Source organism: Haliaeetus leucocephalus, unplaced genomic scaffold (genome assembly GCF_000737465.1).
Source record: "Haliaeetus leucocephalus isolate CR32 unplaced genomic scaffold, Haliaeetus_leucocephalus-4.0 Scaffold151, whole genome shotgun sequence".
Lineage (NCBI taxonomy): Eukaryota > Metazoa > Chordata > Aves > Accipitriformes > Accipitridae > Haliaeetus > Haliaeetus leucocephalus.
Genome location: NW_010972587.1, coordinates 609,236 through 636,299, shown reverse-complemented (window position 1 = coordinate 636,299; position 27,064 = coordinate 609,236). Strand labels below are relative to the sequence as shown.

Sequence of the window (27,064 nt, the reverse complement as noted above, 5' to 3'; positions counted from 1 at the left end):
GCGGGCAGCCCGGCGGGGCCCCCCGGGAAGACGGCAGCTGCCCCGGCCTCTCACAGCGTCTCGGCGGGTCGGTGGTTCCGCGGTGCGACTGTCTCTAGCGTATGGACGCGTCCGACAGGTTGTTCGCGGATCTCTCTTTCCTAAACGTGCGCGCTTAACTTGTGGCTCTGGTAGATAATAACGCTCCTCGGCAGACTTAATCTTACCGAGCTTAATTGCAAACCCGCCTAAATCTGCAGCGTGTTGAACCCCCTCGGAGTCCTCTGTTGAAAAGATAAGAATGCGTGACGTGTTTTCGCGAAGAAACATATGTGTGATTTGACACACTGACAACATATGTTAAATTTGCATAAAGCTGAAACACGTTAGCATACGTTATCATGGATACAGAAAAAAAGTCATTGTAACGTAAGAACGATGGCTAAAGTTAATTCATTTTTATGATGCTGAACGCTGCCTTCATACAATAAAGAGATTGGTAAGGATGAAACAATATTTACCTTCAAATATTCGGTGAGAATTGGTTGTATAATTCAGCTAATCGCAGCTTCACAAATTTGCTTGTGGTTTTGGTTGTTTTAAAATACTCTAACGACAGGGCTCGTTTGGCTTTGAGGTGTTGTCTGAGGCCCTTGTAATTTTTGCTATCCTCCCAAAGCCTTTGAGTTGAGGGAACGCTTCACCTCCTCTTTTAGAGAGGGAGGAGAATGTGGAGAGACAAAACTTACTCACAAAGGCTAAGCGACTTGCTCAAGGTCTTTGGTGTTCCAGTCCAGCTTTGCAGAGAAAACAACTTTATACGCCAAGGGCTGGCATTTAAATACCTAGAAATAATTAGGGTGTTTTGGGACTGTCTTTCCCGCTCCATTTCTCTGCCAGCTTCAGCTGCTGTCCATGATAAAACTGACTCTTTTTGGAAAGAAGGATTGAGATGTTAGACTGAACCCTGTCCTTCTTCTCTTGTCCTTCTTTCTTGTGTTCTCCTCTCCCTCCTTTGCTGCCTACAGGTAGCTCATTAGGAAAAGATGATTGTAGCACTGATTTCAGTGAGAAGAGTCACAGGCTTAAAGGCAGCATAGACAAGTGTTCCCCTTGATGCAGCCTGGAGGATGAAATCTCTTCTGAGCAGCAGCAAAGCTGTTGATTAACCCTTTATTCCTCCTCCTTTTTGCTGAATTACTGAATTCCTGTAGACAAAACATAATTAGTAAGTGAAATACCTAAATGGTTAAAGTAGTGTCATTGCACTACTCCATTCCTAGAACCGTGTGTTAACTTTCAGATATTTATGGGTCAAACAAGTGTTAAAACCGAGCGACTCTGCCTCTGGAGATTGTCTAATCCCATCTAGCTACTCCTTTCGAGTTCATCTGTGTGTACAGTCAATATAAACACTGCCACCCCAGTCTTATATCCACCCCAGTGGATATATAGATACTTACGCAGGTCTGCAGAAGAAGAGCAGGATTTCAACCAGCAGCCTAAGCTAAGGAAGGAGTTTCAGCCTCCTAGTGTGTTAGGAATTGGGGGAAAAAACGGACATGCTTAGCATTCTAGAGAAAATGTCTACTGTTTGGTATCACAAACAGTCCTGTCGGGTTTTGCATCCCTTGGAGGTGTTTGGGTACAGCTGCCTGTTACTCACAGTTTTTGTCATCCTCTGTGGAAACCAGGGCACTCGCTGTCCTTATGCCACCCAGCCTTTTACGTGATGAGAAGGGGCAGGAAAAAACATGCATATTTCTTCTGTAGCCCATCGGGCAACAACATCATTGCCCACAGTAGTGTTGCAAAGAGAAGTAGGATAAAAGTTATTTGTGGCAAAAGAACACAGTTTCTTCACAATTTCCAATTTTTTATGAGGGGAAGAAATGAGTAAATTTTAACAGATTTTTTCAGTCTTCTGGTTTTAAGTATACATGTTCTTAGAAGTTTCCGTTGACATGTCCAGGAAAGTACTAAATACTTGCTACCTTTATTCTGGTAGAATACTTTTTTTTCTGGGAATTTCCTAAGTCAGGGAAGGGGAAGTAGGAAGAGGAGAGGAGAGGAGAGGAGAGGAGAGGAGAGGAGAGGAAGAGAAGAGGAAAGGGGAGAAGAGAGGCAAGAAAGGAAGAAGGAAAAGAAATGGAAGCTAGTACTCTTTGAAAGAAGAAAGGCATTCAAGATATTGAAGTACTAGACTGCTTTCTGTAAGATACCTGTTAACTAGCATACAGTTGTCTCCTGTTTGGGAAAATGGAAGTAATTTCTTCTGTGAGTCTTGTATCTTGTGCCTTACAGACCTCCTAACCTTGTATCCCACTTGAGATTTGAAGATGTTTCTCTAGGGCTCCAAGGTTTGGGGGGCTGTCAGTAGTATATGGCACAGCCTCTAGCAGTAGCTAGACCCTTTTTGGGTCTGTAGGGACTTCTCCTGAGTAGGTACAGCAGATCCTCTCTGTGTCCTTATGTGGTTCCTAGCCCTTTTATCAACAAGACGGGGGGTGAGCGAGTGGCTGGGTGGGTGCCCAGCAGCCAGCCAAGGTCAACCCACCACACCTGGGATCTCCAGGAGGGTGGGGCTGAGCCCCTCCTGATGTGCGCCTTGCACCCCTCTTTACACCTGTGGAAAGTGGGGATAAATATCCCGTGGGTAGATTCTATCTGCCTGCTCCTGGGATAAATAATGATCCAAGTTGTAGGTGAGTAAATAATCCAGGCCAGGGAGAGGCAATACTTCTCAGTCCTGCACTGCTGTGTATGTCCATATTCTAGTTCAAAAACATCTGCTGAAAGGAACATTTGAAGGACTAGATTATATCTGTATTCTGTGTAAACTGAAGTGGTAAAAACCCACTATGTTGAGATGTTACATTTCTCATACAGTGGCCTTTGTGCCCTGGACCCATTTTATGTGGAAAAGATTTTGTATGGTAAACAAACAATTAAAACCATTTTCACTAGAAAACATTAACCAAAGAAAAGCATTCGTTGCTTTTATTCCTTAGTTCATTAGTTCTAATTAGTTATTAGGAAATACCAGGAGAAACCCAGAATTTATGGATCTGAAGGTGCTGAATACCTGCTTTTTCTGGTGAAGTCAGGATGAGCCAGGGGTTATGAGAAGGCTGGAGTACTGCAGAACGGGATTGTTATGTTTTTATGCACTCTATGTTTTTACCTATGAATTTAAACGTAAGATTACAGATGTCATGTTCTCTTGGGAGAAAATGTAATCTGGATACATTGGTAGTTAAAGATTGCTCCTTGATTTGAAAGGTTTAAAAAAGCAAAAATCAGTGGTAATATATATAGAGTACAGTAGGCATCTGTGTAACCACTAGAGCTCACTGGTGTGCTTCTTGCTCTTATTCTGTATGGTTTTTGCAAAAGAAAGAAAGGGCTTTGGGGGTCTTGCCCTCTGGGGAAGATTGATTGCACTTAAAGACTTCCCAGTGAGAGAGGAATAGATTCTATTACGCTAACGAATGCTGCGGCATGTTTCACTGTGTCCAGCAGTGAGTGGAAAGTACCAAAGATTGCAGTGATAACATCATCTCGACAGCATTTAGGAACTTATGACAGGTATTTAAGCTCCAAATCCACAGAAACCAATACATATGCTTAACTTCCAGTGGGACTTCTGACAGCAATAAAATTAAGTTTACACGTGAGTACGTATTGGTGGGAGAGAACCATGTCAAAAAAAAAGGTTGATCAGTGCACAGGAAGCAATTGCTCAGTGACAGAGCAGCAGCCTTAATAGACAGGAGATGAAAAAAGAAACCAAAAAGCAGGTTGGAATTTTTGTTCTGTAGCAGTCTCTGGTCTGATCCACAGAAACAATCGGTCTGGGCCACAACCTGCCCAGTCTGCTTTCTTCCTTTCAGATACGGGAGAAGTATTTGGGGTCAGATGAGTTACTGTAGCATCTTGCTTCCCATTCCCCAGTGCCATGAGTGCCCCACGGCTCCTCTCCTGTTGCAGGGTTGAATGTGTGCCCATGATGGGATGCCTGAATACTGAGTCCTGTGCTGGTGCATGGCCCGTGTGACTGGAGCGTGCATGTATTTGTCTCATGATGCGTGGATATCGCACGTGTATTACGTGCTAAAGAAGTATCCAGCCTTGTGCTGCTGGATGCATGCCGTTTTGCGATATGGCAGTGGTGGTTCTGCCCCGTGACAGGAGGATCAAGTGCTGGGGGAAGGCCTTTGGTCTGTGAGTGCTTCTGGTCACAGGAGCACAAGTGTCAGGAGATAAGGGGACACCCCAGCACATAGTCCTCGAGGCCTTTAAAAGAGGCAATTGGACCTGTCCCTACTGGAAAGGCTGGGTTACTTCTGGTCAAAGAGTTATTGATAACCTTGAGTAAAGCAAAAAGATGCCCACCTCTTAAGACAAGGGGATGTATGTCACCAGTGCGTTTTCTAATGTCATTTCTATATTGTAAAGTGGAGTTTAGGAACGGTATATAATTACAGCTCCTGGAGGCTAGTTCTGTTCTCAGCAATGTGACCATCAACCCCAAATAGCTCGGTTGGTTTCTGTGGAATTACCATATATTGCTGAGATGTAGCCTGATGGTGAAGATAAAATGGAATGTCCAGCTATGCCAGGAGAAGTTTTGTTTCCTTGCCCAGAGGAAAGCTGACTACCAGTTTTAAGGCATTGTTGATGCAACAGGGTGCTCCATTCAAACATCACTATTTCCCTGATAAACTGAAAGAAAACAAAAACCAGTGAACTTCAAAATATGTAATTCTTCAAAGGAAACTTTTCTTCAAAGAAACTGCTGAACTTTTTGTAAATATCTGATTCATACCCAGGGATTACAGTGATGCTTTTCAGCTTAAAAAAAGCCTCATAGGCACAAGTTAGGTGTTTTTTCCAATAAAAGTATGGCTGTTCTGGAAGTTTGGTCAAGGCAATCGCATAAACTCGCACTCTTGGGATTTACAGTAGTACCTTCACTGTGGTTTCATGTCACCAAACAGAGGAAATACTTTGTTTTCTGACCTCTGTACCAAAATTTCCATGTGGAATGTGAAGATGTTTACATACTGTGAGCATGATTTTTAGACAGGGGCTTCTCATATCGAGAGCACAGCTCCAAACCTTTAATATTTAGATTCTGCTCAGCTGTGGTATTTTGCGTCTCAGTGTTGTAGACATGCCACCAGGGATCAAAGTAATGCTGTAGAGATCCCACTTTCTTAGTAAAGCAGGCATGTGCCAGCCATCTGTTGTATCTGCTGATAGAAAACAGCAGTAAAGTTTCTCAAAGTTTTGCCAAGACAAAAAGGGGGGGGGGATTTATTGCTCAGCAGAGATGAGTTACAAGGCACCTTGTAGTGTAAGCTACATCTGGTTTCCATAGTAATTTACATGGTATATGTGTACACTACACAATTATTCTTTTTACACAGCAGTGTAAAGCTGTGTTAAATAAACCATTCTTCAAGATTTTCATTGTTTATCCTTTCTATAAATTTTCTAATACATTTTTAACAAAAAAGCTTAAGTAATAAAATATTTCCACTACTTTTACATTGGTAGCTGCATTGTACAACATAACTGTTGAAAAGCACTGGAACTAACAGGACACCCCAAGCTTCAAGACCGTATTTTGTGAAAAAGTGCAGATTTCTCTCCCCATGCTACTAACGTTTTTTCTGAAATATAAAATCCAGGCTGTGTTGCTTTCCTCTTCTTTGTGGAAGTGAAAATGTTTTCTGTCAACATCACCTCTTTTTTACAGACAGTTTCCCAAGTATGTTCTTTGTGGTCTAAAGTTAATGCCATCACAAGCGATGCCATGGAATGAAAAGTAAGAACTAACCATAACATGAACTAACTTGAAGAATTTTTAATGTATTTAACTTCTTCTGTTGGTATCATGCTTTCCAAAGAGGGTTTTTTGGGTAGCTACGAGTATGAATGACTTGCTTCTAGCCAAGTGAATTATGTACGTGTAAAATAAATGTGAGAAACCACACTCTTCTAGGGCATGCAGATATTCAAGGAATATGGTGTGACCTAGAGCTTTCAGAGCAGTGATATGTAGTAGGTACTTGCATCACATTGAACAGAATTTTAAGTATTATATATCTCAGCTCAGAGCAGTGAGTTCCTGATTAGTATTTTTAAAGCTTTCAAGAAAATGCATCCCAAAACCTTTTTTGTTTCGCCTTCCTGTGGCTTTACACTTGGCTTGCCGGGGTTTGTTCTTCTTTTATTTTCCTTTTCGTGTACAAATTCCACCTTTTGAAAGATGCTACTTTGCTTCTACTAGTCTCTTCTATTTTGCTGTTCAACCATGTTGGATTTTTTGGTTTTCTGGCATTTTTTTTTTGTTTGCTTGTTTGCTTTTTAAGTGTTTATTTGTGGCCAAACTCTTCAGTACATCAGACTGTAGCCCAAACGAGGTGGAAAGTGCAGTCACCCAAAACACACAGCAGAGAACAGACAGTTGCATTGCAATACTTGGTCTTTCCATAACAAAACACACACTGTTCTTTGCAGTGAATTAAATGTATAAAATGCAGTAGATGTCTGTTGCTGCAGGTGTATGTTTCAGTAAAAGATGAAGATAGCTTTATTGGCATTTTCTGTTATGTAAATGGCTTTTTTGAAAATTGTAAGTGGTAGAAACACAAAATCATGTTTTGGATAGGTTGTTGAATGCACAGTTGACTTAGCGTTTTTTCCCTTCTGTTTGGTTTGACTGACATTTTGAAATCTTAATTGCAATAAACTGTGATTGCAGTAAAATGTATGTAATAATGTAGTGAAAGACTGGCTGGTCTTATACAAAATAATGTTGAGATCCATGTAGAAAAAGCACCTGGGCTATCTGTGACACTTTGAGCTAAGCTAACTGTATAAAGTCACAGAGGTCCTGCTCAGTGAGCACGCCTGCATTGAGATCGGATGCGTTCTCCCCTTGGTTGGCACCCGAGCAGATGGTGTGTGCGAGGTGACGGTCCTGCGGGGCCTCTGCCTGCCTCACCAGTCCTCCCAGTCTCTAATGAGTCCTGTCAGCCTGTAGAAGAACCTGCAGAAGATTTGTCTTTCTCCTTACACGTAACTTCACAGAAGAAAGTGCTAAATAGGCAAAAACAGGCATGTCCTCAAACTTCTGTGAGACATATTCCCGTCCCCTCGTGGCCCTTCGCCGGACCCGCTGCAGTACGTGCCTGTCTGGGTTGTACTGGGGAGCCCCGGACTGGACCCAGCACTCCCGCTGTGTCTCCCAGGGCTGAGCAGAGGGGAAGGATCACCTCCCTCGACCGGCTGGCAGCGCTCTGCCTGATGCAGCCCAGGAGGCTGTTTTGGCCGCCTTCGCCCCAAGGGCACGCGGCTGCCTCCTGCTCCACTCGGTGTCCACCAGGACCCCCAGGCGCTTTTCTGCCGAGCTGCTTTCCAGCTGGGTGGTCCCCAGCACGTCCTGGTGCCTGGGGTTGTTCCTCCCCAGGGGCAGGACTTTGCGCTCCCCCTTGCGGAACTTCACGAGGTCCCTGTCCGCCCATTTCTCCAGCCTGTCCAGGTCCCTCCGAATGGCAGCACGACCCTCTGGTGTATCCACCACTCCTCCGGGTCTTGTGTCATCTGCAGGCTCACTGAGGGTGCGCTCTGTCACGACGCCCAGGTCATTAATGAAGATGTTAAACGGTGTGAGACCTGCGGTACACCACGAGCGATGGCCTCCAGCTGGACCTGGTGCTGCTGCTGACCCGCTGAGCCTGGCAGTGCGGCGGTCCACCTATGTAAATTCCGCTTCCTCACTTCTTCTGTGGGGATGTTGTGGGAGACAGTGCTGAAAGCCGTACTAAAGTCAGGGTAAACAAAATCCACTGCTCTCCTCTCATCCCCCAAGCCAGCCATTAACACAAAACGGGCCAGGCAGGAGCACAGAACTGAGACTGGCTTGTACAATCACAGCGAAGCAGCAAACCGAAATCTGCCTCAGAAAAAGTAATATAAATAAAGCAAAGACAGTGATACTGTTGTACAGAGGCACTGAGAAGACTTTATCCAGCTGTGATACCTGAAATCCACCATAGTATGTGAATTCACAGTCCATTCATAGAAGACCACTTAGCTGCACCAAAACGCTGAGGAGGAGTTACCTGACAGGTCTGTCTGACGTGGAGAAGAGGCACGTGCAGAATAGAAATGCCTTAGCAAAGGCTTACAGAGATTTGGGGCGGATTTTTTTCTAGCCAAAGGACAAGAAAACCCCTGGATTTTTTTGCATCTAGTATGAAAGTTTGCTTTGTTTTGCAACCAACTGGTGGAATCCAGCTTGTTTGGCCATACAAGGAAAAGTGGGCAATTGCCTTCCAGCTGCTTCAGCACTTGCTGCCATCACTGCCAAATACTTCAATAAATAACTTAGAGACCAAACACCGCTTTCAGAGCTGGTCCCACAAATCCTCTGAAGTTGCCCCTTAGCCTGGATAAATAGCTAGCTAAACCGAACCGATCCTAAAGGAAATAAATATGCCTGACATCAAACCTGGCAATCTCCCAGCCTCAGGTTTTGGCCCATCACCAGGGAAAACAAAATCCCCAAACAGCAGCCCACTAATGAGAAGACCTGTCACCAGCTCTGAACGCTGAGCACAGAAACCAGTAGCAAGAGCAGCAGAGCCAGCCTTCGCAACGATGGCTGGCTGACCATCAGAGAACGAGTTCAGAGCTTTCAGTACTGCGATTATGAGCCTATTTTTTTCTGAGGACATGAGGAAGACATGGAGAGATCACAACTTGTTGATGAGCAGGAGAAGACAGGCTCTCCCTGCAATGTTTTCTACTTGCCCTCAACTTGCAAATATGTGAATATTGATATAGTCAATGGGAATATGGGACTAAAAACCACACAGGCAAATAATAAGTCCACTGAACACCTTCAGTTTGGAGTACAAGTACTAGCTTCAGCCTGCTCCTTTTAAACTGCAGTAAACACTGCTTGCATTTTTCCAAGTTTGAGCCTTAGCCAGTTCTCTTTCTTGCAGAGGTTCTGGGAAATAAATTGAACTGTTGAAACAGAGTCCATTTGAGTGACCAGGTTGAAACAAATTAATTTTTTTCTTGTGAAGCCACAGGTACACTGAATGGCTGCAAGCAGCTACCTGCCTGCAGTATTCCACACAGGGACCTTGAGGGAGAACAGGCAGGTTGCACAGCAGAGCACACTGGCATCTGCCAGGGAGGAAGGAGAGGCAAAACACAATTACTCAGGTCTGTAATCACAAACAACAGATGAAATGCATAGCCATATTAAGAGTTGGGGAAATAACTTGCTAGTAGGGCATGTTGACCATTACCTTGGCTGATCTATTTTTTTGGTTTGTGCTGGGTTTTTTAATCTCCCTCCTTCCAGTTTTGCACAGGAACATCCATTCAGATTGTGTGGGCGTGATCCGATTTCTGTATTGGCAAAAGAGCGTAGCTGGAAGCTTATGACCCAACACGTTGGTCCCCTCCAGTCAGAGCTGTGACGTGTTGGTATTAGGTACAGGGTGGAGAAGCTTACACTGTCCCTTACAGACAGAAATTAGAGGCCTTCATCACATCAAGAACCACTTGGGTTTCACATTTTTACTTGACCTAACAGTAGCTTTCCTTTGATGGGACAAAGTACTTTATGCTGCCCACTAATGGAGTTTACATTTGAATTGTGTCAGTGTGAATATCCCGTTTAGTTAATGAACCCTTTTTAATTGTCCTGCCAAACATTTGCAGTCAAGTAAACTTCATAATTTATATAGTTGGTGCCATGATGCCACTGTTACAATGATTTGTTTAGACAGCAATTAATTGAAACCTAACAGTAGAATTACAAGATTTAAAACATTGCTAAGTATTTAACTTACATAAATAAGACCTTTATTCATCCAGAAGTGAGGTTTTCTCATCCTGTAAGATGCAATCAAGCAGTGTAAGTTCATTCAATTAAATGAATGGGGAAATATTTAAGAGGATGAGGGATCCGAAAGTTTGCTGGCAGGAGGAATGGTTACCTGGAGGTATAGAGCTCGCAGCCTCTGCAGGTTCTCGTGAAATCTCTGTTTCTCCACCTCTCCCCAACCCCATCAACTCCAACAGAAACTTCTGTCTCTAGGTTTATACATTTTTCTTGTCCCTGTCTGCAAAGATTGAGGTAACTGCAGTAAGGTCTTTCCCCACTTCTTGGTTTAGAGCAGGTGATGGAGTGTACCCAGGTTCTTCAGGATTTCTTCCCTTCCCCAGGCCAGAGGTCTCATGAAGGGTGGGAAGCAGAAAGCCAGTTTTGTGAGAAATGGAAAGAAAGGGATGGCCATTGCCATTCTGTGAAAGTGGTGTTGTGGGATTCTTCCCTCTCTGATTCCTTTATAACCACTGCCCATCAAAACAGAAGAGGATCCCCAAACTAACCCTCTCTGCTCCGAGGAGAGATTTGTACCCATCTCCTGCTCTGGCTGTGCCTGGTTATTCCACTCGGGAGAGGGGAAGGTGGAAGAAGCAACCAGTCCGCAGGGGCTTCCCCCGGTGTGGTGAGACATAGAAAGGAGGGCTGGAGCTTTTCTTATAACCTGAGCAGAATTTCTTGAACTGGTATTCAATTACTGAGAGTTTGCAACACTGTTCCACACATTATTATGCTGCCTATGCAACCAATCTGGTTTTGCTACCCCGGCCACATTGACAGGACAGTTTACTTTAAATGCATAAGCATCTACTCTGACGATAATCAAGCAGCAGAGATGTTTAGGTGAACCTTCATTTTTATCTCTGATTATAGGCTTCCAGATAAGTCAGATTTAGTAATGGTATACTTAAATTAGTTCCTGTGGTAAAGTCTAAGTTATATTTCTGGCAAGCACGAGATGAGCTACTGACCACTCTCAGTGCGTAGAAAATATTTTAAGACATATCTCTGAAAAAGCAAAAAGCCTTGGATTAAAATCTGTACAACCTGCATGTTGAAAACTCGACCATTAACTAGACATACCTTTCAGTGTATCATGGAAAATGGACCTTCTAACCGAGGTGTGTTGTTCACTTATTGTCCTTCAGGAGTATGTTAATAGCTTACAAATAAATCATAATTTTTCTGAAAACAGATTTCTACTACTTTAAAAATCTGCATTTGAAAACATATGTGGATATTTGCATATGACCAGCATGGTTTAGGCTTGAGAGTTTTTTCCATACACATTTCCCCAAAAAACATTTCTCATAAATCTTGTGGTCAGCAAGTTGTGGCATTCCAGTTTCTGCCACCCCTAATTCATATGCATCTCAGTTTATTAAATACAATTGAAAGGTTACAGCAACAAACTATTACATGAAGATAGTTGGCCTTCGTGTGCAAGCATATTTTCCCTAGACCTCTGCCTGTCTTGTAGTCCACAGCTTGCAACTGTGCAGTTTACTGTGTATCTGCATATTAATGTGTCCCGTTGGCTTAATGGGCCAGATTTTCAAAGGCTACTCAGCATTTGTAACAGCCATTCACTCTGAGGAAACCTGCGGGACTTCAGCACCAGTTCTTTGGTTGTGTGAGGTTGACGGTTACAGAAGCAGCTGCATGATGTTATGTCTCAGAGATGAGAATTAGTGTGGGCTCAGGTACCTAATGAGGTTTTAATGTTCTGTAAAAACAGGGACGGAGTTAAGTCTGTACGTACAGCATTATTCACTGGTATTTCCTGATTTTTGACTGTTTAGCTGGATACCAAAGGACTTCTTGAAACTTTTTTTTAATCAACACAAGTGGCTTTTGTATCGCATTTCCTCTGTTTCCTTAAAAAAAAAAAGATTGAAAGGTAGTAAGGATTAGGGAAAAACCCCCACTTTGTTCCTCAGAGATTTAAAAGTTTGAAAATAGTTTGCACGTTGCATAAACTTAATCCCATCGTCTAGGCAGCCGTGTGTCTCCTCACCCTGAGCGGAGCAGAGACAGATCTCCTTCCCTGCGCACTGGGGAGGGTGTGGGAGAGTCCTTCCTCCCAGCAGAGCCGAAGAGGTGAAGAGGTGAGCAGGTTGTGCGGCGTCTTCCTCACCTCCAGCTCTCCTGAGCCGTGCTTGCATGGTCCTCCTCTGGTACCACTGAGGAGATCCACAGGAGGGAGCCCATATGCTGTGTGCTCCACCATCGCGGCAAAGGCTCTTGGAGGAGCCTGGGGCTCCCTTGGCTGAAGAGTCTGGTTTGCTGAGCACCTCGGCTGCAAAAGCAGCAGAGCACCGGCCTCACCTTCGCAGCAGAGCAGCATCGTCCTTCGCCGAGGCACGTCATACCCTGACCAGCGGATTTCCTCACTGGCACACTGTATGTGTGGTTGGTATGATCACAGAAACCTCCTGGTGCAGCATCCTCGTCCAGTCCCTTCTGTAACATTCTGTACAACATTTTCCTAAGATGTGGCGAGACAGCCCCTTGGAAACAGATCTGCAACCTGTCCTCAATTTGGCTGCACAGCACAGCTAAGTGGCATGCCACGGTCGGAAAGGCAGAGCTTGGCATGTGTCTCACTGTCCTGCGAGGAGTGTCATATTCCATTTACAGACTGCAGCTCCCTGGTCACGTTTCAGAAATGTGTTTGTAATCTGGTGTTGCCCCAAAGAAACCTGTTAACACGAACTGCCTCAAGCTTATAAATGTGACAAACCTGAGTCAACTTGAATTATCCCCGGTGTATAACCTTAACGAACAATAGCAAGACCTTTCTGAAGGTGGGATCATGTGTTTGGATTTTTCGTTTTTCTCAGAGATAAAAAGCCTTGTGTCCACGTGACGGCCCTGACAGTGCCATCAGAAATGCACATGCCCTATCTGGGTGCAGGTTCTGTTCGTTTCAGCAGTGTGTTGGAGGAACCATCTTCTTGCTGCTGATTCTCAGCTTAGCGGCTTCCCCACACCAGGATAATGAAATTTGATGTCTGCCAGCAGCACAGGAACAATTCACCTCGCTTCCAGTGCCATTCCACAACAGCTTCAGCCAGGCTAGCAGCTGACACCATCCCATCTTCTTTCCCGTCCCTGGTCACACATCTCCATTCTCTTTCTTGTGCCAGTGCTGATGTGGCCACTCAGGGAGCTGCTCTGGCTGAACACTAGCCCTGCAGAAAGAAGTGATTGATTTTTAACTTGATCTGCTGCCTTGGTTAGCTCATCACATGGCCATGTCTGAAGAGGGTCGGACTGCGGCAGCGCAGTCTTGGGCTGCCTCGAGCTGCCCTGGTGTGGTCCCAGTACTGCGAGCTACAGACAATGTGGCAAATCAGATCACAACAGAGAAACAACTCCCAAACCCCTGGTGTCTTCTAACCGGCAGAAATTCAAGCAGAACCAAACAAAATTGACTCAGCAGACTGGTATCACAGCAAGTCCCACTGCAGATGACAGGGAGGGTTTGACCCACGGGCTGCTGTGCCGGGCACTGCATTTCTGTGCCCTGTAGTGATGCAGAGAGCAGACCCGACAGCTCAGCAAGGTTTGCAGTGTGGGTCGTCATTTTGCTCCAGTGTTTCTTTCTTCCTAAAAGTACTGTAGACCACACTCAGCCCAGGGCTACTCATTTAATTTAGTCAATAAAGGCTGGTTTGGGGGATTTGGAGAACCTCCAGCAGCCTTTGACTCCAACAGAAGTTAGGGATTGTCAGCACATCTGGGATGTATTGAGTGACAAAAAGGATGATTTGGCCTCAGTCTGCAAGAGCAGACCAGATTTACCGTAGCTGTGCATCAAGGAATAAATTACGTCTCTGATCTTACCAAAACTCTTTAATCCCAAATGGGGCAGTTATCTCAACACAGAGTCTAGACTTCTGTCATCAGACTCCCACTGGTTTTTCATCAGAGATAAATTTGGGCTTGGCGAGGTCCACACGTTTGTGTCTGAAGCTGAACTGTCCCACTGGCATTTTCTCTAATAAAAAGGAGGTTAGGGTTTCTGCAAAATATTCTTTTGGGGAACTTTCAGCTGCTGGCCCTCCCTGTCAGGATTTATACTGACAGATGGTAGGTCATGTTATCCAGAGTAAAAAAAAAAAAACCAACAAACAGAAGGATGTATGTAGCTTTCCCAAAATAAACTTCATACCTTTCTGAGTAGGACTTATTCCTGCAAGTGTGTGCAAAGGGTTCATCTGGAGGCTCAACTTGACCCTGACTGTCATAACTCTTCCCAATTTCTTTTGTCTTCCTCAAGTGGAGGATTGCCCTGTTCTTGGCAGCACTGCCTGTATCAGAACACTACTTTTGTCTTTCACCAAGTTTGTCTGCACAAAACTTTTAACCTAGGAAGTGCCAGGACCCTTTCTTAATCTCATTGAAGAAAGGGACCGTAGCAGAAGGAGAAAAAAGGAAAGCCAGTGTGGCTTTTTGCCATGTTCATCATCTGAATCCCCTCTAAAGAAAGACTGTGACAAGAAGAAGGGGAAGGCAAAAATGACAGACCTTGAAGAGCAGGAAGGGGTTGGTATGCTAGCAGTGGCTAGGGGCAGAAAGAAGACATTTTTGATGAGAGGATTTCTCCAAATAACCATTGCTAAAACTCAGTGAAATGTTACCAAGTGCAGAGATCTGTCTGTGTTCAGCAGCGCAGCCCATCTGCCGCAGTGAAATTCGGGACTCGCCGCCTCTCTGGGGTGTGACTTTGCTCGCAAACCAGCGCAGAGACAGTCAGCAGAGTCCAGGGCGCGTGAAGTTGCCTACGCGGCGCATAGACTCCATCTGCACCCAGGGAGAGAGGGAGACAGGCAGTTCAAGACAGCAGGTAAATCAGACTCTGGCTGGGCTGAATTTTCTCCTGCAAGTGCTGGTCTCTCTCCTCTGAGTGTACAAGAAGTCGAGGATGAGCTGGCTTTAAAGAAGATACTTCCTTTAAATGCTGGGAAATACATTGGAACTTTCTGGACCTTAACTCAAAAGACTGGACCCTGTGAGGCTGGTACTGGAACCCAGAGATGAAGCTGTGCTGACTCTGCCAATGGAAACTGCCTGAAAGACGGAAAAGTTGTTTGTAGAAACTGTTCAGTTTCTCATCAGAAACTGGGGATAAGGTAACACTTCCCTGCTTTACTATGAAGATAAGTCCATCTTCTTTTGAAAAATTTGAAGTGTAGTTATGGAGGACATAACCATATGGAGGCCTGTGTGGCACATGGAAATATTACAGTCATATATGTCCACATATGGGGGTCTTGTCTCAGTAGACAAATCTGTGATTTCAGCTACAACAGCAAACACACAAGTTCCTTTTCAGATACACTGATCGAACATTCTACTTAAATAACAAATTTAGTTCTTCTTTCATGGTAGTATCTAGAATTTGCTTTGGTCAATGGCAGCCTGTAAAACAAGAACAAAATTACTCTGGATATTCACAACAAAAGGCATTTGAAAAATCCATGAAGCAGATGTTAAAAGAGAGCAGTGTTAAGGAAGTCTTTCTAACAACCAGTCAGGAAGCAATTGAATTTTTTTCAAAACCTTTTCACCATAACTTTTAAACACTCATTTGCTGGGAGTACAAGGCTAAAGACCATTATCTACTGAGCAGTAAATAAAGAAACTCTCACTCAGAGGTGCTGCAGGCTTTCTGTCACTTGGTTATACAAAAGGGGAAGCATCCCCCTTTGAGACCCTAGAAGGACTCCAATCTGACAGAAGCTGCTGTGAGATTTCATAACTTTTCAGAAAGTTCATTGCTTACATTTTGGGGAGGGATATTTATTAGATGGGAGTGCCAGTTAAAGCCAAGAGTGAAACACATGGACTCAATAAAGGCCCAATTACGTGACCTTTGCTGTTTGCCACGCTTTTAACTTGTGTAAGTTATTGATTACACTTTCATGAGATCATAATCAGAAGGTTGTTCTTTGGTAATGGTGTGCTAGAGGAGCTTTATCCTCAACTTCAAAGCTGTCCTGTGAGGCTTAAGAACAAAGAGTTGGAAGTTTGAAGCACGGCCAGACTGAATCTGTGTGCATTATCCATGTTTACCGCCATGCAAGAGGTGGATTAGCTTATCCTTCAGCTGTGAACTTTCTCTCGTCATGTCAGATGAGCCACCATCTCTAAGGTTTACATTCGTGCTTTTAAAAGCATTCTGTTTAATTAAATGTAGTATCTGCTCAGATCTGCATCATAACTAGTCTAAATGCTTGTTACTGCAGCCATTTCCCTGATTGTAAAGGTTTTATTGAAATTATTTGACATTCTCTGAAAAGAGTTTTCAGGCTAATTTATTAATTATAAATAAATATGTCCAAAGCCTGAAACTGCACACAGTCTGTAATCTATGTAAAGGTGCGCTCCCAGGACCAGCCAGCCAAGGTTTTCACTTATCTTCCAAGCTGTGAGGGGAAGAAAATAACCTCGCAGTTTATTCTCAGTATAGATAGATCCACATAGATGTGTTGCAGGTGCTGGTAGTAGACCTGTACAGCATTGTTTTGTTAGGAACTAACCTGATGAGACAGTATTTTAGGTTTTTCCTCTAAGGAGCAGTAATAATGTCCCCTTTTTTTATTAGCCTTGGGAAATTGGCATTTTGAACATACCTGATCATGAAATCTCCACTGGAGAGAGCACTGATTTTTTGCTGAGTGACAAAAGAATGAATTAGCCTTTCCTGTGCCGCAACAAGAAATAACTTTTCAGGAGAACAGCTTTTACCAATTCTCTGGATACCAGAAAAATATGCTTCATTAAATATTTGAAGATAATGAAAGCTTGTATTTTTTAAAGTATTTTTTACTTTTTTTAATCTGAACTCTTAATGCTGTTTCTCTTTTTGGTGTATTGCTTGCTTCTCTCCCCTTCCCCAAAGCAGAGTTTTCTAATTTTCATCTGTAAGACATAGGAGAAAACAATTTAAAGGAAACTTGTGCACCATGTATACCTTCCAGCCTGGTTCATGCTAAGAAATATCATTCCTTGCTAAAGATTTTCCAGATGTAATTAACCGTGCGTATTAATCAAAACACTAATGATTTTGTCTCTTTTTAGATTAATTTTCTCAAAAGTAACTCTAGTGAAGCAGTCATAAAACACATTAAAGAAAATTTGTTAAACAAGAAAACCTCTAAATATGGGGAGTTGTGCTCTCTTGCTTTCTCTTCTGTTTCCAAATAAAGCAAGGCAGAGTGAGAAACTCGAAGACCTTCCTTGACGAGGAGCTGTAAATTTGTTGTGACTGTTTTTTAAGAAATCCTGTGTGCCACATGCCTTTGTATCAGTGTACTTGTACTTACCTGGAAATTGCCGTGGATCTGTTTGCCCATATGCTGCTTTCCAAGGCTTTAGCCTCATGCAATGGTCCCACCGTCCCCATTGCAGATACCTACTGCATCAAGGGATTGACTCTGATCTAAACCAAAACCATGCTTTCATTAGCAGGCTAATGATGGACAGGAATGCACAGTAGGCATTCATTTGGCCCTCTGTTTCAGGTAGCCTGCTTTTCCTGCGTGTGAGGACGAGTTTCAAAGTTAACGCTCTGCTGGTGTACTTGGATTTTCCTTTCTCACTGGTGTCCCTCCCAAACCCTGCTCTTTCTGCCAAGCCCTTCAGCTTCTAGACTTGGGTTGGTTTCAAATGACCTCTTCAAATGCTAGACCCCTTCCAGAGCTCAAGGTCTGGTGAGAGAAAACATCAGTTCAAAACGGCCAAGTAGCTGCCCTGTTTCCCATGTCTCCCAAAGAGCAGACAACTGCCAGAAACTCAACTGGTAAATGTAATCTAAATGTATTCCTTTGTGGCCTCACCAAGCTTCTTGACAGTGATTTCTTCATATTACTTACCTTTACAGAAATCCTTTTCTCATTACATGGAGGAAAGACTAACGTATTCTGCAAAGATTTCTGTCCATCTCTGCTGTGCAAAGCATTCTCGGAAGCCTGCAGTGTCACCTTTCAAAATCTGGCACTCCTTTTGATAGCAACCAAGAAATTTCTCTTTTCCAGCTTTCTAAATCATTCTGTTGGAAGATCTGATCTGCCATCCACAGTCGCATGCCACAGGAGACACTAAGCACCAGTTAGTCATCTTCCACTGACAAAACCAGAGGTTTTGTACCATTCTTCTTCTAAAACTATTAAAACCACAAGTGCTTATTCTTGAAAGTTGCATGCAGGGATTCAGTCCATTGTTAAAAAAGTCTTCCTCCTTGTGCACGGATTTTCTTCAGTCTGCCACAGTTTTCTTAACTTGAAGAAAGCAGGCGTAAAACAGGCTCTGCAGAGCTGTGTGCATTTCACCACAGCATTGTGGAATTAACACTGTCACATAATGTATTTTTCTTAGAGACTGCCCATTTTGCTGAATTCTAATTTGGGTCCTTCTTTTTTAGAAACACCAAAATATCTCTATTTTTCCTTTTGTATGCGTCTCTGCTTTTGTTAATCCTGCTGCTTCGGTTTGTTCCCATACCCTTAGCAGCTGGTACTAGAAAACAGGCAGGTTATCCTCTCTTCAGTGTAAATTGGTTTTCTCAGAGTGTGTTTCTGTATCCCTTCATATTGTTAAGCATGCCTCCCGCTTTGGGACTACTTCGTGAGGCTGATGGAAAGTCTCTTTGAGCATCACACTGAGGCGCAAAAAAATGGTTTACCCACTCTGTGACAGGGCCAATTAACACATGAGGCAAAGCTGCCTTCCCTAGCAGAAAAATAAAACCTTACAGGCAGACAGTTTATTATCTGCTTGTCTAAGAAGGCATCATTATGTTGTTCATTATAGCAGTGTCTAGACTGCACTGCAGTAGCAAAATGTGCTGCTGACATACATACTCATACTCTGGCCAGACTCCTTCAATAGCCTGGTATGTGCAGTGCGGCTGCAGCCTCCCCTCTTTGTTGAAATTCATCTGATTTTGCTTCATGCTTTATCTTGGAACATGGACAGACCAGCTTCTCTGACCTAATGCAGTTAATATCTTGGAGAAGCAATGGTCCATGCTGTAAACACCTGACAAACACATACATTGCCTCACTTTGTGATTTTATTTATGGCATATGCAGCTGTGAGCATCTGCTATGGATAATGCACGCTAGAATCTTCTAGTGTGTGCATAGCCAGAAATATCCATGGATCTGGGATTAAGAGGAACTTTTTTGATGAGTTTCTTTCTTTAAGTGTAGAATGTTGGCATTAGGGTATATTTGTCATTTAATTGATAACAGAATAGAACATTCAGCACTGTTCTCTTCAAAAAAAATGAGAAGAAAATGTAGTTAATTTCTTACGTCTGCTTCCAAAGCTAATACACATTCTCTTTTCTTTGTTAGAAAGGCAGCAGGTTTCATTAGGTTATTGAGCTGTGACATAAAACAGTTTAAGCTACTCTGCTTCTCTTCAGGTACTACCATTACTTCTAATCCTACATCTTTCACGTAAAATGAAGAAAACATGAAGCACTTTCCTGTGAATGCTTTGATTAAATATGAAACAAAACCAAGGTGGGAACAACAGGGCATCTGAGTGATAAGAAAACTCTCATGCAGTAGATCTTGTACTGAGGAGTGGAGTTCTGTAGGAATTTTAAGTGTATATCACTTAAAACCAAACTGCCGACAGATGTTTGCTACAATACTTGTTAGAGGGCTTCGTTATTTTTATAACCTCTTAAATTCCTCTGATTTATAGAAAACAGCCATTTAAAGTCCATAAAAGTTAATCCTGACCATGGAATTATTTGCCTAAAACGAAATTTCCTCCCTTTGCTGAGAGCTTTGCCCACATGGGGAACTGTTAAGGGGCAGCTGCACAGGGCTACCTGCTGCCTGAAGGCGCTGAGTCCCCAGACTGTTCACACAAGGTCTGCAGGGGCCCTTGCCTCAGTTTCTGAGGGTCTCCAACAGAGTCTTTACACAAAAGTAAAGCGTGTTTTTCCTTGGGTGCTTCCTGAAGTCAAGCCAAAGCCAAAAAGTCTTCCATGGATGCAGTGTGCAGTTGTCAAAGATCAACAATTTATCTCAAAGCCCGGTTCCTCCATCACCTCTAATAACACTGTTCCTCTGAGATTTAGCTTCAGTACCAAATTTTGCCCCTCACTTACCAGACAGTTCATAGGCTGGCTTAAAAAACCCAAAGTCACGAAAATGTTTTTATAATGGAAAGAAGATTATAGATAATGGGTTTTTCCCCTTTATCTCTCAACAATATCCCAGGATAAAATCACAGTTCTCACTACCAGGTCACTCACAGTGACCCCTTACAGCACAAATTATGGTAGTCAGTAGACAATATTTTAATTGCACAGACCTATCTCTTCAATTAACCATCATGACTAAATTTCATGCTAGGCTGGAGCATAGTAAATATTTGCTGAGAGTGTGTTGTTCGCTTTTCAGTCATGATGATTAATGCAAGTTAATTGGCAATCAACTCAAATTACAGCAGGACAATACTGGAGACTGGATGTAGGGCTTGTGTCAAGACAGATTTTTTCCAAATAGATAGGATTTATGGCAGCCAAATCTTGTTTCAGATTCACAGGTTTGAGGAGTTAAACTATTCTGCTCCACTGTGCAGCCTCTCTAGACTGTGATTTTTGTATATAATTTTTATATCAAAATTTAACTAACTCAGTCCAGCACACATGATTTGCAAACGTACTCTGCAGCACATGGCTTCATGACTTTGAAGTCATGCCTGCTGGATCTACCTGAGGTGTTTCAGGTCTTCTTAGATACTAGATACTATCATTTCAAGAAGTTCACTTTTTGTCAACTCAGCAGCTGTACAAACCGTTGTACAGAAATGGTGAGAGCAGGTATCTCCCCCCAGTGCAATGCGTGGCTTTCCTTCTGAGCAGCCTGTTGCTTGTGCAATGTCTTTTCCCATCTTTTTAATGCGTGAGCAGAACGTACTCCTGCCTCAGGCACTAATCACTGCTACACCTCTCCTCTGGTGAGAGGAATTCCTTCCTTGACAGGTGGTGAGTATTGTGGCTCATGCAGCTATCAGTCTCCTTTCCCACAGTGAACTTTCTTTTTGTCTTTGTCCTTAGGCATTGTTTTGACTCTAGAAAATGGGATTCCAGCTCCTTCCCTACAAATCAGGGCTCTGGCTCACAAGCTGACCTGCTATAACAGTGTGGCTGGAATAGAAATATGGGAGTGGAGCTGTTTGGTCTAGTTAGCAGTTGTTGTTTACTAGAATAGTAAGAACATAATGTTTTAATATCCTAACCCATTATGACCTGGTTTAGATATAACCAAACATCAAAGCTAACCAATGAGAAACAGACAGTACAGCATTGACTCACTCACTGTACTATTCTATAGATGTGTACAGACATATAATTATTTTCTGAACCAAAGTTTTATTTGAAAACAAAAATGTTCACAATCTGACTTTATGGCTTGTTTTCATATTTTGGCATGGAATATTGTATTGGAAAAAAATGTCTTTAATTAAAAGCAGCCTTATGAACATTACCCGAGACTTCAGTTTTCATCTCCTGTTTTACTGCTTCTCTCCATGTCCCCTCTCCCTCCCACATACACTCCTTGTGTTTAACCCACCTTTAAAAACTTTCATCTCTTCTTCCCTATTGTTTTGCGAGTCGTCCTCTGAGGTCTCCGTGCCTACACAACACCCTCTGAAGACTGTCCCTGCGGAGCGTAGCCCTTGCATGCTGTCTGGGGTCTCCTTGCAGCCCTCACAGAGCGGGTGGATATGCTGCCAGGGCTGATCAGGGATTTCATAACGACCTTTCTACCCAGCTCATGAGTGCTTTGCTGGTGTCACCAGGAGCTAAAGGGAGATGGTCCCTCACATGCTGCCAGGGCTTCTGCTGAAGTTAGCAGAGCACAGAATAGCTGGGGCTGATCTGAGACCAGACAGTCTGATCTTGAGATGATCTAGTCCACCCCTCTGCTCAAGCAGGGTCACCTAGGGCTGCTCGCCCAGGGCTGTGTTGAGCTGGGTTTTGGATATCTTCACAGATGGAGGCTGCACAACCTCTTTGGGCAACCTGTGCCAGTGCTCAGTCACCCACACAGTAAAAACGTGTTTTCTCAGGTTCAGGCAGTTTTCTGTATAGTGCCCATTGCCTCCTGTCCTGTCACTGAGCACCGCCGAGCAGAGCCTGGCTCCGTCTGCTTTACGCCCCTCTATCAGCTATTTATACACATTGATCAGATGCCCCCTCAGCCTTCTCCAGGCTCAGTGGTCCCAGCTCTCTCAGCCTCTCCCTGTATGTCAGAAGCTCCAGTCCCTTGATCATCTTTGTGGCCCTTCACTGGTCTCATGCCAGTAAGTCCACATTTACCTTGTACTAGGGAGCCAGAATGTTGCAGGAGAAGAAGGACAGTCTTCTGGCTAAGGACGTTGACTGCCATCTTGTAGACATAAATTAACTACCATTTATTAGCCCAAAGTTTTCATAAAATTTTGGCTTTAATTTCTCTTTATTTTGCTATTTTAGCTAAAAAGCAGACATAACAATACTGTCTACTATCAATGAGTTGCTGGATGAAAACACATTTTTGCCAGTGCCCATGCTAAGGTCTCAAGTGCTTTTCTGAGAGCAGCAGGTACAATTACCTTATCTGCTTCAGGGTAAATGAGAAGCCAGACTTTAGAGTAAAAGGTTCATTTCCACTTGCTCTGCACACCTCCAGTTGTGCCACTGACAGTAGTGGAAGCCTCCAGTGACTTGCTAAGATGCATACATCTCAGGTGTACATGGTGTGTACAGCTACGCTGCAGAGCATTGACATCACTTTGCATCGAGTACAAAGAAATATTGAATAGATGACTCAACAGAGGGGCCAGGGTCCCATGGAAGAAAGTACCAAAGCTTACAGTCTGTGTCACAATGCAGGTGCATATCAGGAGTAGGATGAAGGTAATGGAAAATATTTCTTAAATCGTGCCACACCTTTTGGGGATCACCAAAACAGATCATTTATGTTGTGGTTAATAATGAAGAACATGAAGCCAGCTCTGTCGGAGAGCTCTCAGCTCCACCCTTGGAACAATTTATTGAGCTGAGGTTGAAGAAGGCAGTGTTGAAGCTGTAAGCCAGATATGTGTCCAAGCATGGCGTTCCAGCAATGTGGCTCTTCGTTGCCTGGCACTGTTTCCCCAAGGCAACGTGCCGTGCTGTGCAGATCAACCAAGAGCAAGCTTGGATATTCTCATGCTGCAGTTGCATCATGCATGTAGGTATGTCCTTTAAACTGCACTCGTGGTGCAGGCGGGTATCCAGGCTCACCAGTCAGTTCCGGGAGGATTCTGCCCAAAAAACAGCTTTAAGAATTAGCCTAGTATTCATACATCTTTTGTGTTCTGCCAGATAAATGGTGTGGGTTGCAGAAAAAGTCTTCTCTGTATAACATTTATTCACCGTACGCATGCCATTTTCCTTGCTGTTATGCTGTGTCCTGATTACTGTATGGTCACTTGCAATCTCTGAAATAAGGGCAAATTACCTGAAAATTATGCTTAGGCGAAGAAGCACTCAGGTAAATAATAGAAACAAATCCAGTGAATGGCATAATGAAAAGTGTAGTATTTTTCTGCTGTAGTTTATATGCTAAATAGCTCGCTTCTGTGAATGCAATTAAAATATGTATTGATTTTTCATTTATTTTGTCGTAGGCTGAGTACTTCTACGAGTTCCTGTCTTTGCACTCTTTGGATAAAGGCATAATGGCTGATCCAACTATAAATATCCCTCTGCTTGGAACGGTTCCTCATAAAGCATCAGGTTGGTGCTGTTGATATTATAAATTGTGTTCCTGTAAAAAATATTCCACAGCCAGTAAAGTCTAAATATTTTATTATGAATTGCAGTTCTGAAGTTTATTGCTAAAGAAATGCTTGCCACAGTGCTTGACACTGAACAGTTTGTGAGTGCCTTGCTTGACTACAGCATATTTTGTCTGAGCCAAGTCACATGAAGCTTTTATGTGTAGATTAATCAGCAGAAACTTGTGCAAAATTTGTGCATAAAATTCACGAGCATGAATACTAATACTTAAGTTGTGCAACTTTCGGAAAACAAAATCTTTGATCACTATAAGGAATAGTTATCAAATTATTCTGTTTCTCAGAGGTTGCAGTTTGTGGATGTTTTCCTTTCAGTTGGGGTCAGCTGTTGTCATCAGGCATTCAGCTCAAAGGCACAAGTTGTAGTTTAGGATATTATCATTTACCACTTTTCCCTTAGTTTTGCATTTAGTCCTTCAGTGGACCTTACAGCTGCACAGCAGAGGCTGCGCCCAAGCGAAGGTGAGTGCTCCAGAAGCACCGTGGTGCGCAGTGAGCCAGGTGGAGTAGAAAAGCTCTCCATGAGAGGTTATCGAATCCACTTTGCTCTGAAGTGGATGAGTAACAGTTTACGTGATCTGTTCCAGGGCTAATACATGGTAGTCGCTGGCAGAAAGGCAGAAATGTACATCTGGGTGACAGCAGTGTCTTAGTGATCATGGTTTCATGATCAGCCCTAGCCAGCCTAAGACCATGTGGGATAAAGTGGGAAAGAAATGAGAAATGGAACAGGAGGATGGGGCTGCAAGTGGAACACTGATATACAAGTTTACATCATTGACCAGTCTTTCCTTCTCTTCTCTTTTTCAGCATATAAATTCTGAAAGTTTGTGTTTGATATCCTCCATTTTCAGCCTGTAGTAAAATGGCATTGAAGTAATGTTGCAGCACAGCTTTTTGCTATGGCACTTGGAATTTAACATTAATGATTGGTCTCTCCATTCAGTGTGGACTGAATGAGTGGTATGGAAAATGGATTTGGGTGAAGAGTGCTATAATATTTGTACCATAATTGCTGCAATTTAATTAGTTGCAAGCCCGATAAGTGGGCAAGTAGAGACATTTAAAAGTAACTAAAAAGTCACAGAGGCAAAGTTTTTGTTAGGCGTTATTTCCATCTCCATATAAAGCGGGTGAGATATCTGGGAAGCTCTGTACTCAGCATCCTCTAATATAAGCTAGTTTCTCCTTTAATTTTTAACTATCTAGAAAGGCTAGACCAAAATGACCTCCTTCTGACTGTGTTTAGGAAAACATAATCTACAAGTGCAGGAAGGCCGGAGATGAGATCTCATAGTTCCAGCAGAAGGTCTGTTAACCATCGTGATGGGAGGTCTGATTAAAGCCAAAAAGGACTTTTACCCTGTTTGCAGCACTGGTACCTCAGGTCCAGGACTAATATGGGCATGTCCATGGCATTTCCTTATGTGGATCTTGTGCAGTCACTGCGCTTAGTACATATAAGCCATATTTAAGTCCTGTTTGGCATTATAGTGAGTCGGGTGTTTAACAGCAGTTGACAATCAGTACACATACAGCATTTGAAGCATGTACACTATTTAACAGTGAGCCACTAGTATGATGGTGGTTTTTTTACAATGCCTGCTAGCTGGCCAAAATTAACTAAGCAGCTTTAAATAAATACATGCTATAAAAGTAGTGAATGTTTGCTACTTTGTAGTTATTCCTATAATTATATGTTTGCAAAACAGTTCTGACAAATCTAGTCTAGTTTGCCTGTACCTATTGCATTACCAAATGATTTTTCTACACATATGCATGTCAGAAGAAATTTAGTCACAAGCTTGTATTTAGTAACAAATCAACAGTAGCAAGTTATTTCTTGAAAAAGCATTTTAGCCCCAAAGATTACACTAAAGACAACTAAGGAGGAATAAAAGAGGAAGGACAGCTGTATTAAACATAAGAGTGGGAAACAGGAATGGAGATTAGCAGTTAGATATCTTACTCAAAGATAGTTGAACCCACTGGTCTTGTCAAAACCAGTGGACTTTTAAAACTTCTTTGAGGATATTTGCCTACCACCAATAAAGCATAAGGATGGCTTTAGTACTTTAGGGCCTGCCTAGCTTGTATTTTGTCTTATGGACAACGGTGGCCATAAGAAGACCTTTGGAAGAGCAAAAGGGGGGCAAGCATATGTGATACTTCTCTTTACCCTCTCAGCTCTGACTAGCTTCAGCTTGGCAGATTTCCTAAGTCTTGAGTGATTTGTCTTTTTTATAACCCCACATAGGTTAGAGATCTCTCTTTCCAGAACTTGTCCAGGCTCTCTTTGAGTCCATATTATCTTCTGGTATCTCCAGTCACTTTGGCAAGGAGTTCACTCTCTCCCATTGCATGAAGATCCCCCTCCTGTTGTTTCAAGTCTGGCTGTGACAGCTTCATCTGATGGGCACTAGTCCTTGTACTGGTAGAGCAGTCAATCCATACTGTCGGTCCTATCCATGCCAATCATGATTTTGTAGATGTCTATCCTGTCCCCCCTAATTTTTCTCATTGCCAAGCTGAAGAGCCGCAACCCACTCAATTGCTCCTTCTTGGATGCAGCTTGTTGTCTTTCTGCCAACTTTCTCTAATCTAGTATATCCTTAATGAGATGAGGTATCAAATTCTCCTCGAAATCAAATTAGATTTAAATCACTTAGGTTCCCTAGACTCATTTGAAAATCCCGTCCCCAAATCCCAGGATTGCTACCCGATTCAGTGCTCAGAGCGCGATGTTAAGAAGGCTGGAGAAGGTGCCTTTCCATGAAAGCTTAAAGTGCTAAGAGCACTCAGCTTGCCCAAAAGAAGGTGTTTGAGAGGAGTGTGAGTACCTGTCTGGTGAGAGGAGGCTGGCTGCTCGTTTCACAGGGGAAAGCCTACAAAGATCCGATGGTTCGAATGGAGGTCAGCGAGTTGAAAACGAAGTCAGGCATCGTTGGTAGTGGCAGCGAGTAACGCCTTGAACACCACACTGAGGAAAGTAAAACCAGCTCTTGATGTGTGCCCAGAAGAAATGCAGTGGCCTGTGACTGAGAAGGAGCTGGTCCATAAGCAACGTGAGCCAGCCCCCCCGTCCCTGTCTGCACCAGCCAGCCCAGTGCTGTGCCGGTGCCACCGGTGCAAGCTGACGTGTCTGGGCTGCTGGCACAGTGCTGCTTCATGCATTTCATGCAGCCGTCCCCCAGCCTGCTGGCCAGGCTCAGGACATCTCCTCTCCCTGCCCGCTGCTGGTGTTGACACATTAAAACGTACGTGCTAAGTGACCAAAGGTGCTGAAACTCTCTCCAGGTTTGG

The 27,064-nt window shown here is 43.3% G+C and overlaps 1 protein-coding gene across 1 annotated transcript in view; it reads left to right on the top strand.

Annotated features, from left to right (window-relative positions):
• WIF1 (WNT inhibitory factor 1) overlaps window positions 1-27,064 on the top strand; it is a 45,762-nt gene that overhangs the window by 2,046 nt on the left and 16,652 nt on the right. The window contains exon 3 of the mRNA XM_010561950.1: window positions 23,591-23,699. Within this exon, the coding sequence (XP_010560252.1) occupies window positions 23,591-23,699 (109 nt within the window). The remainder of the gene's footprint in view (window positions 1-23,590; window positions 23,700-27,064) is intronic.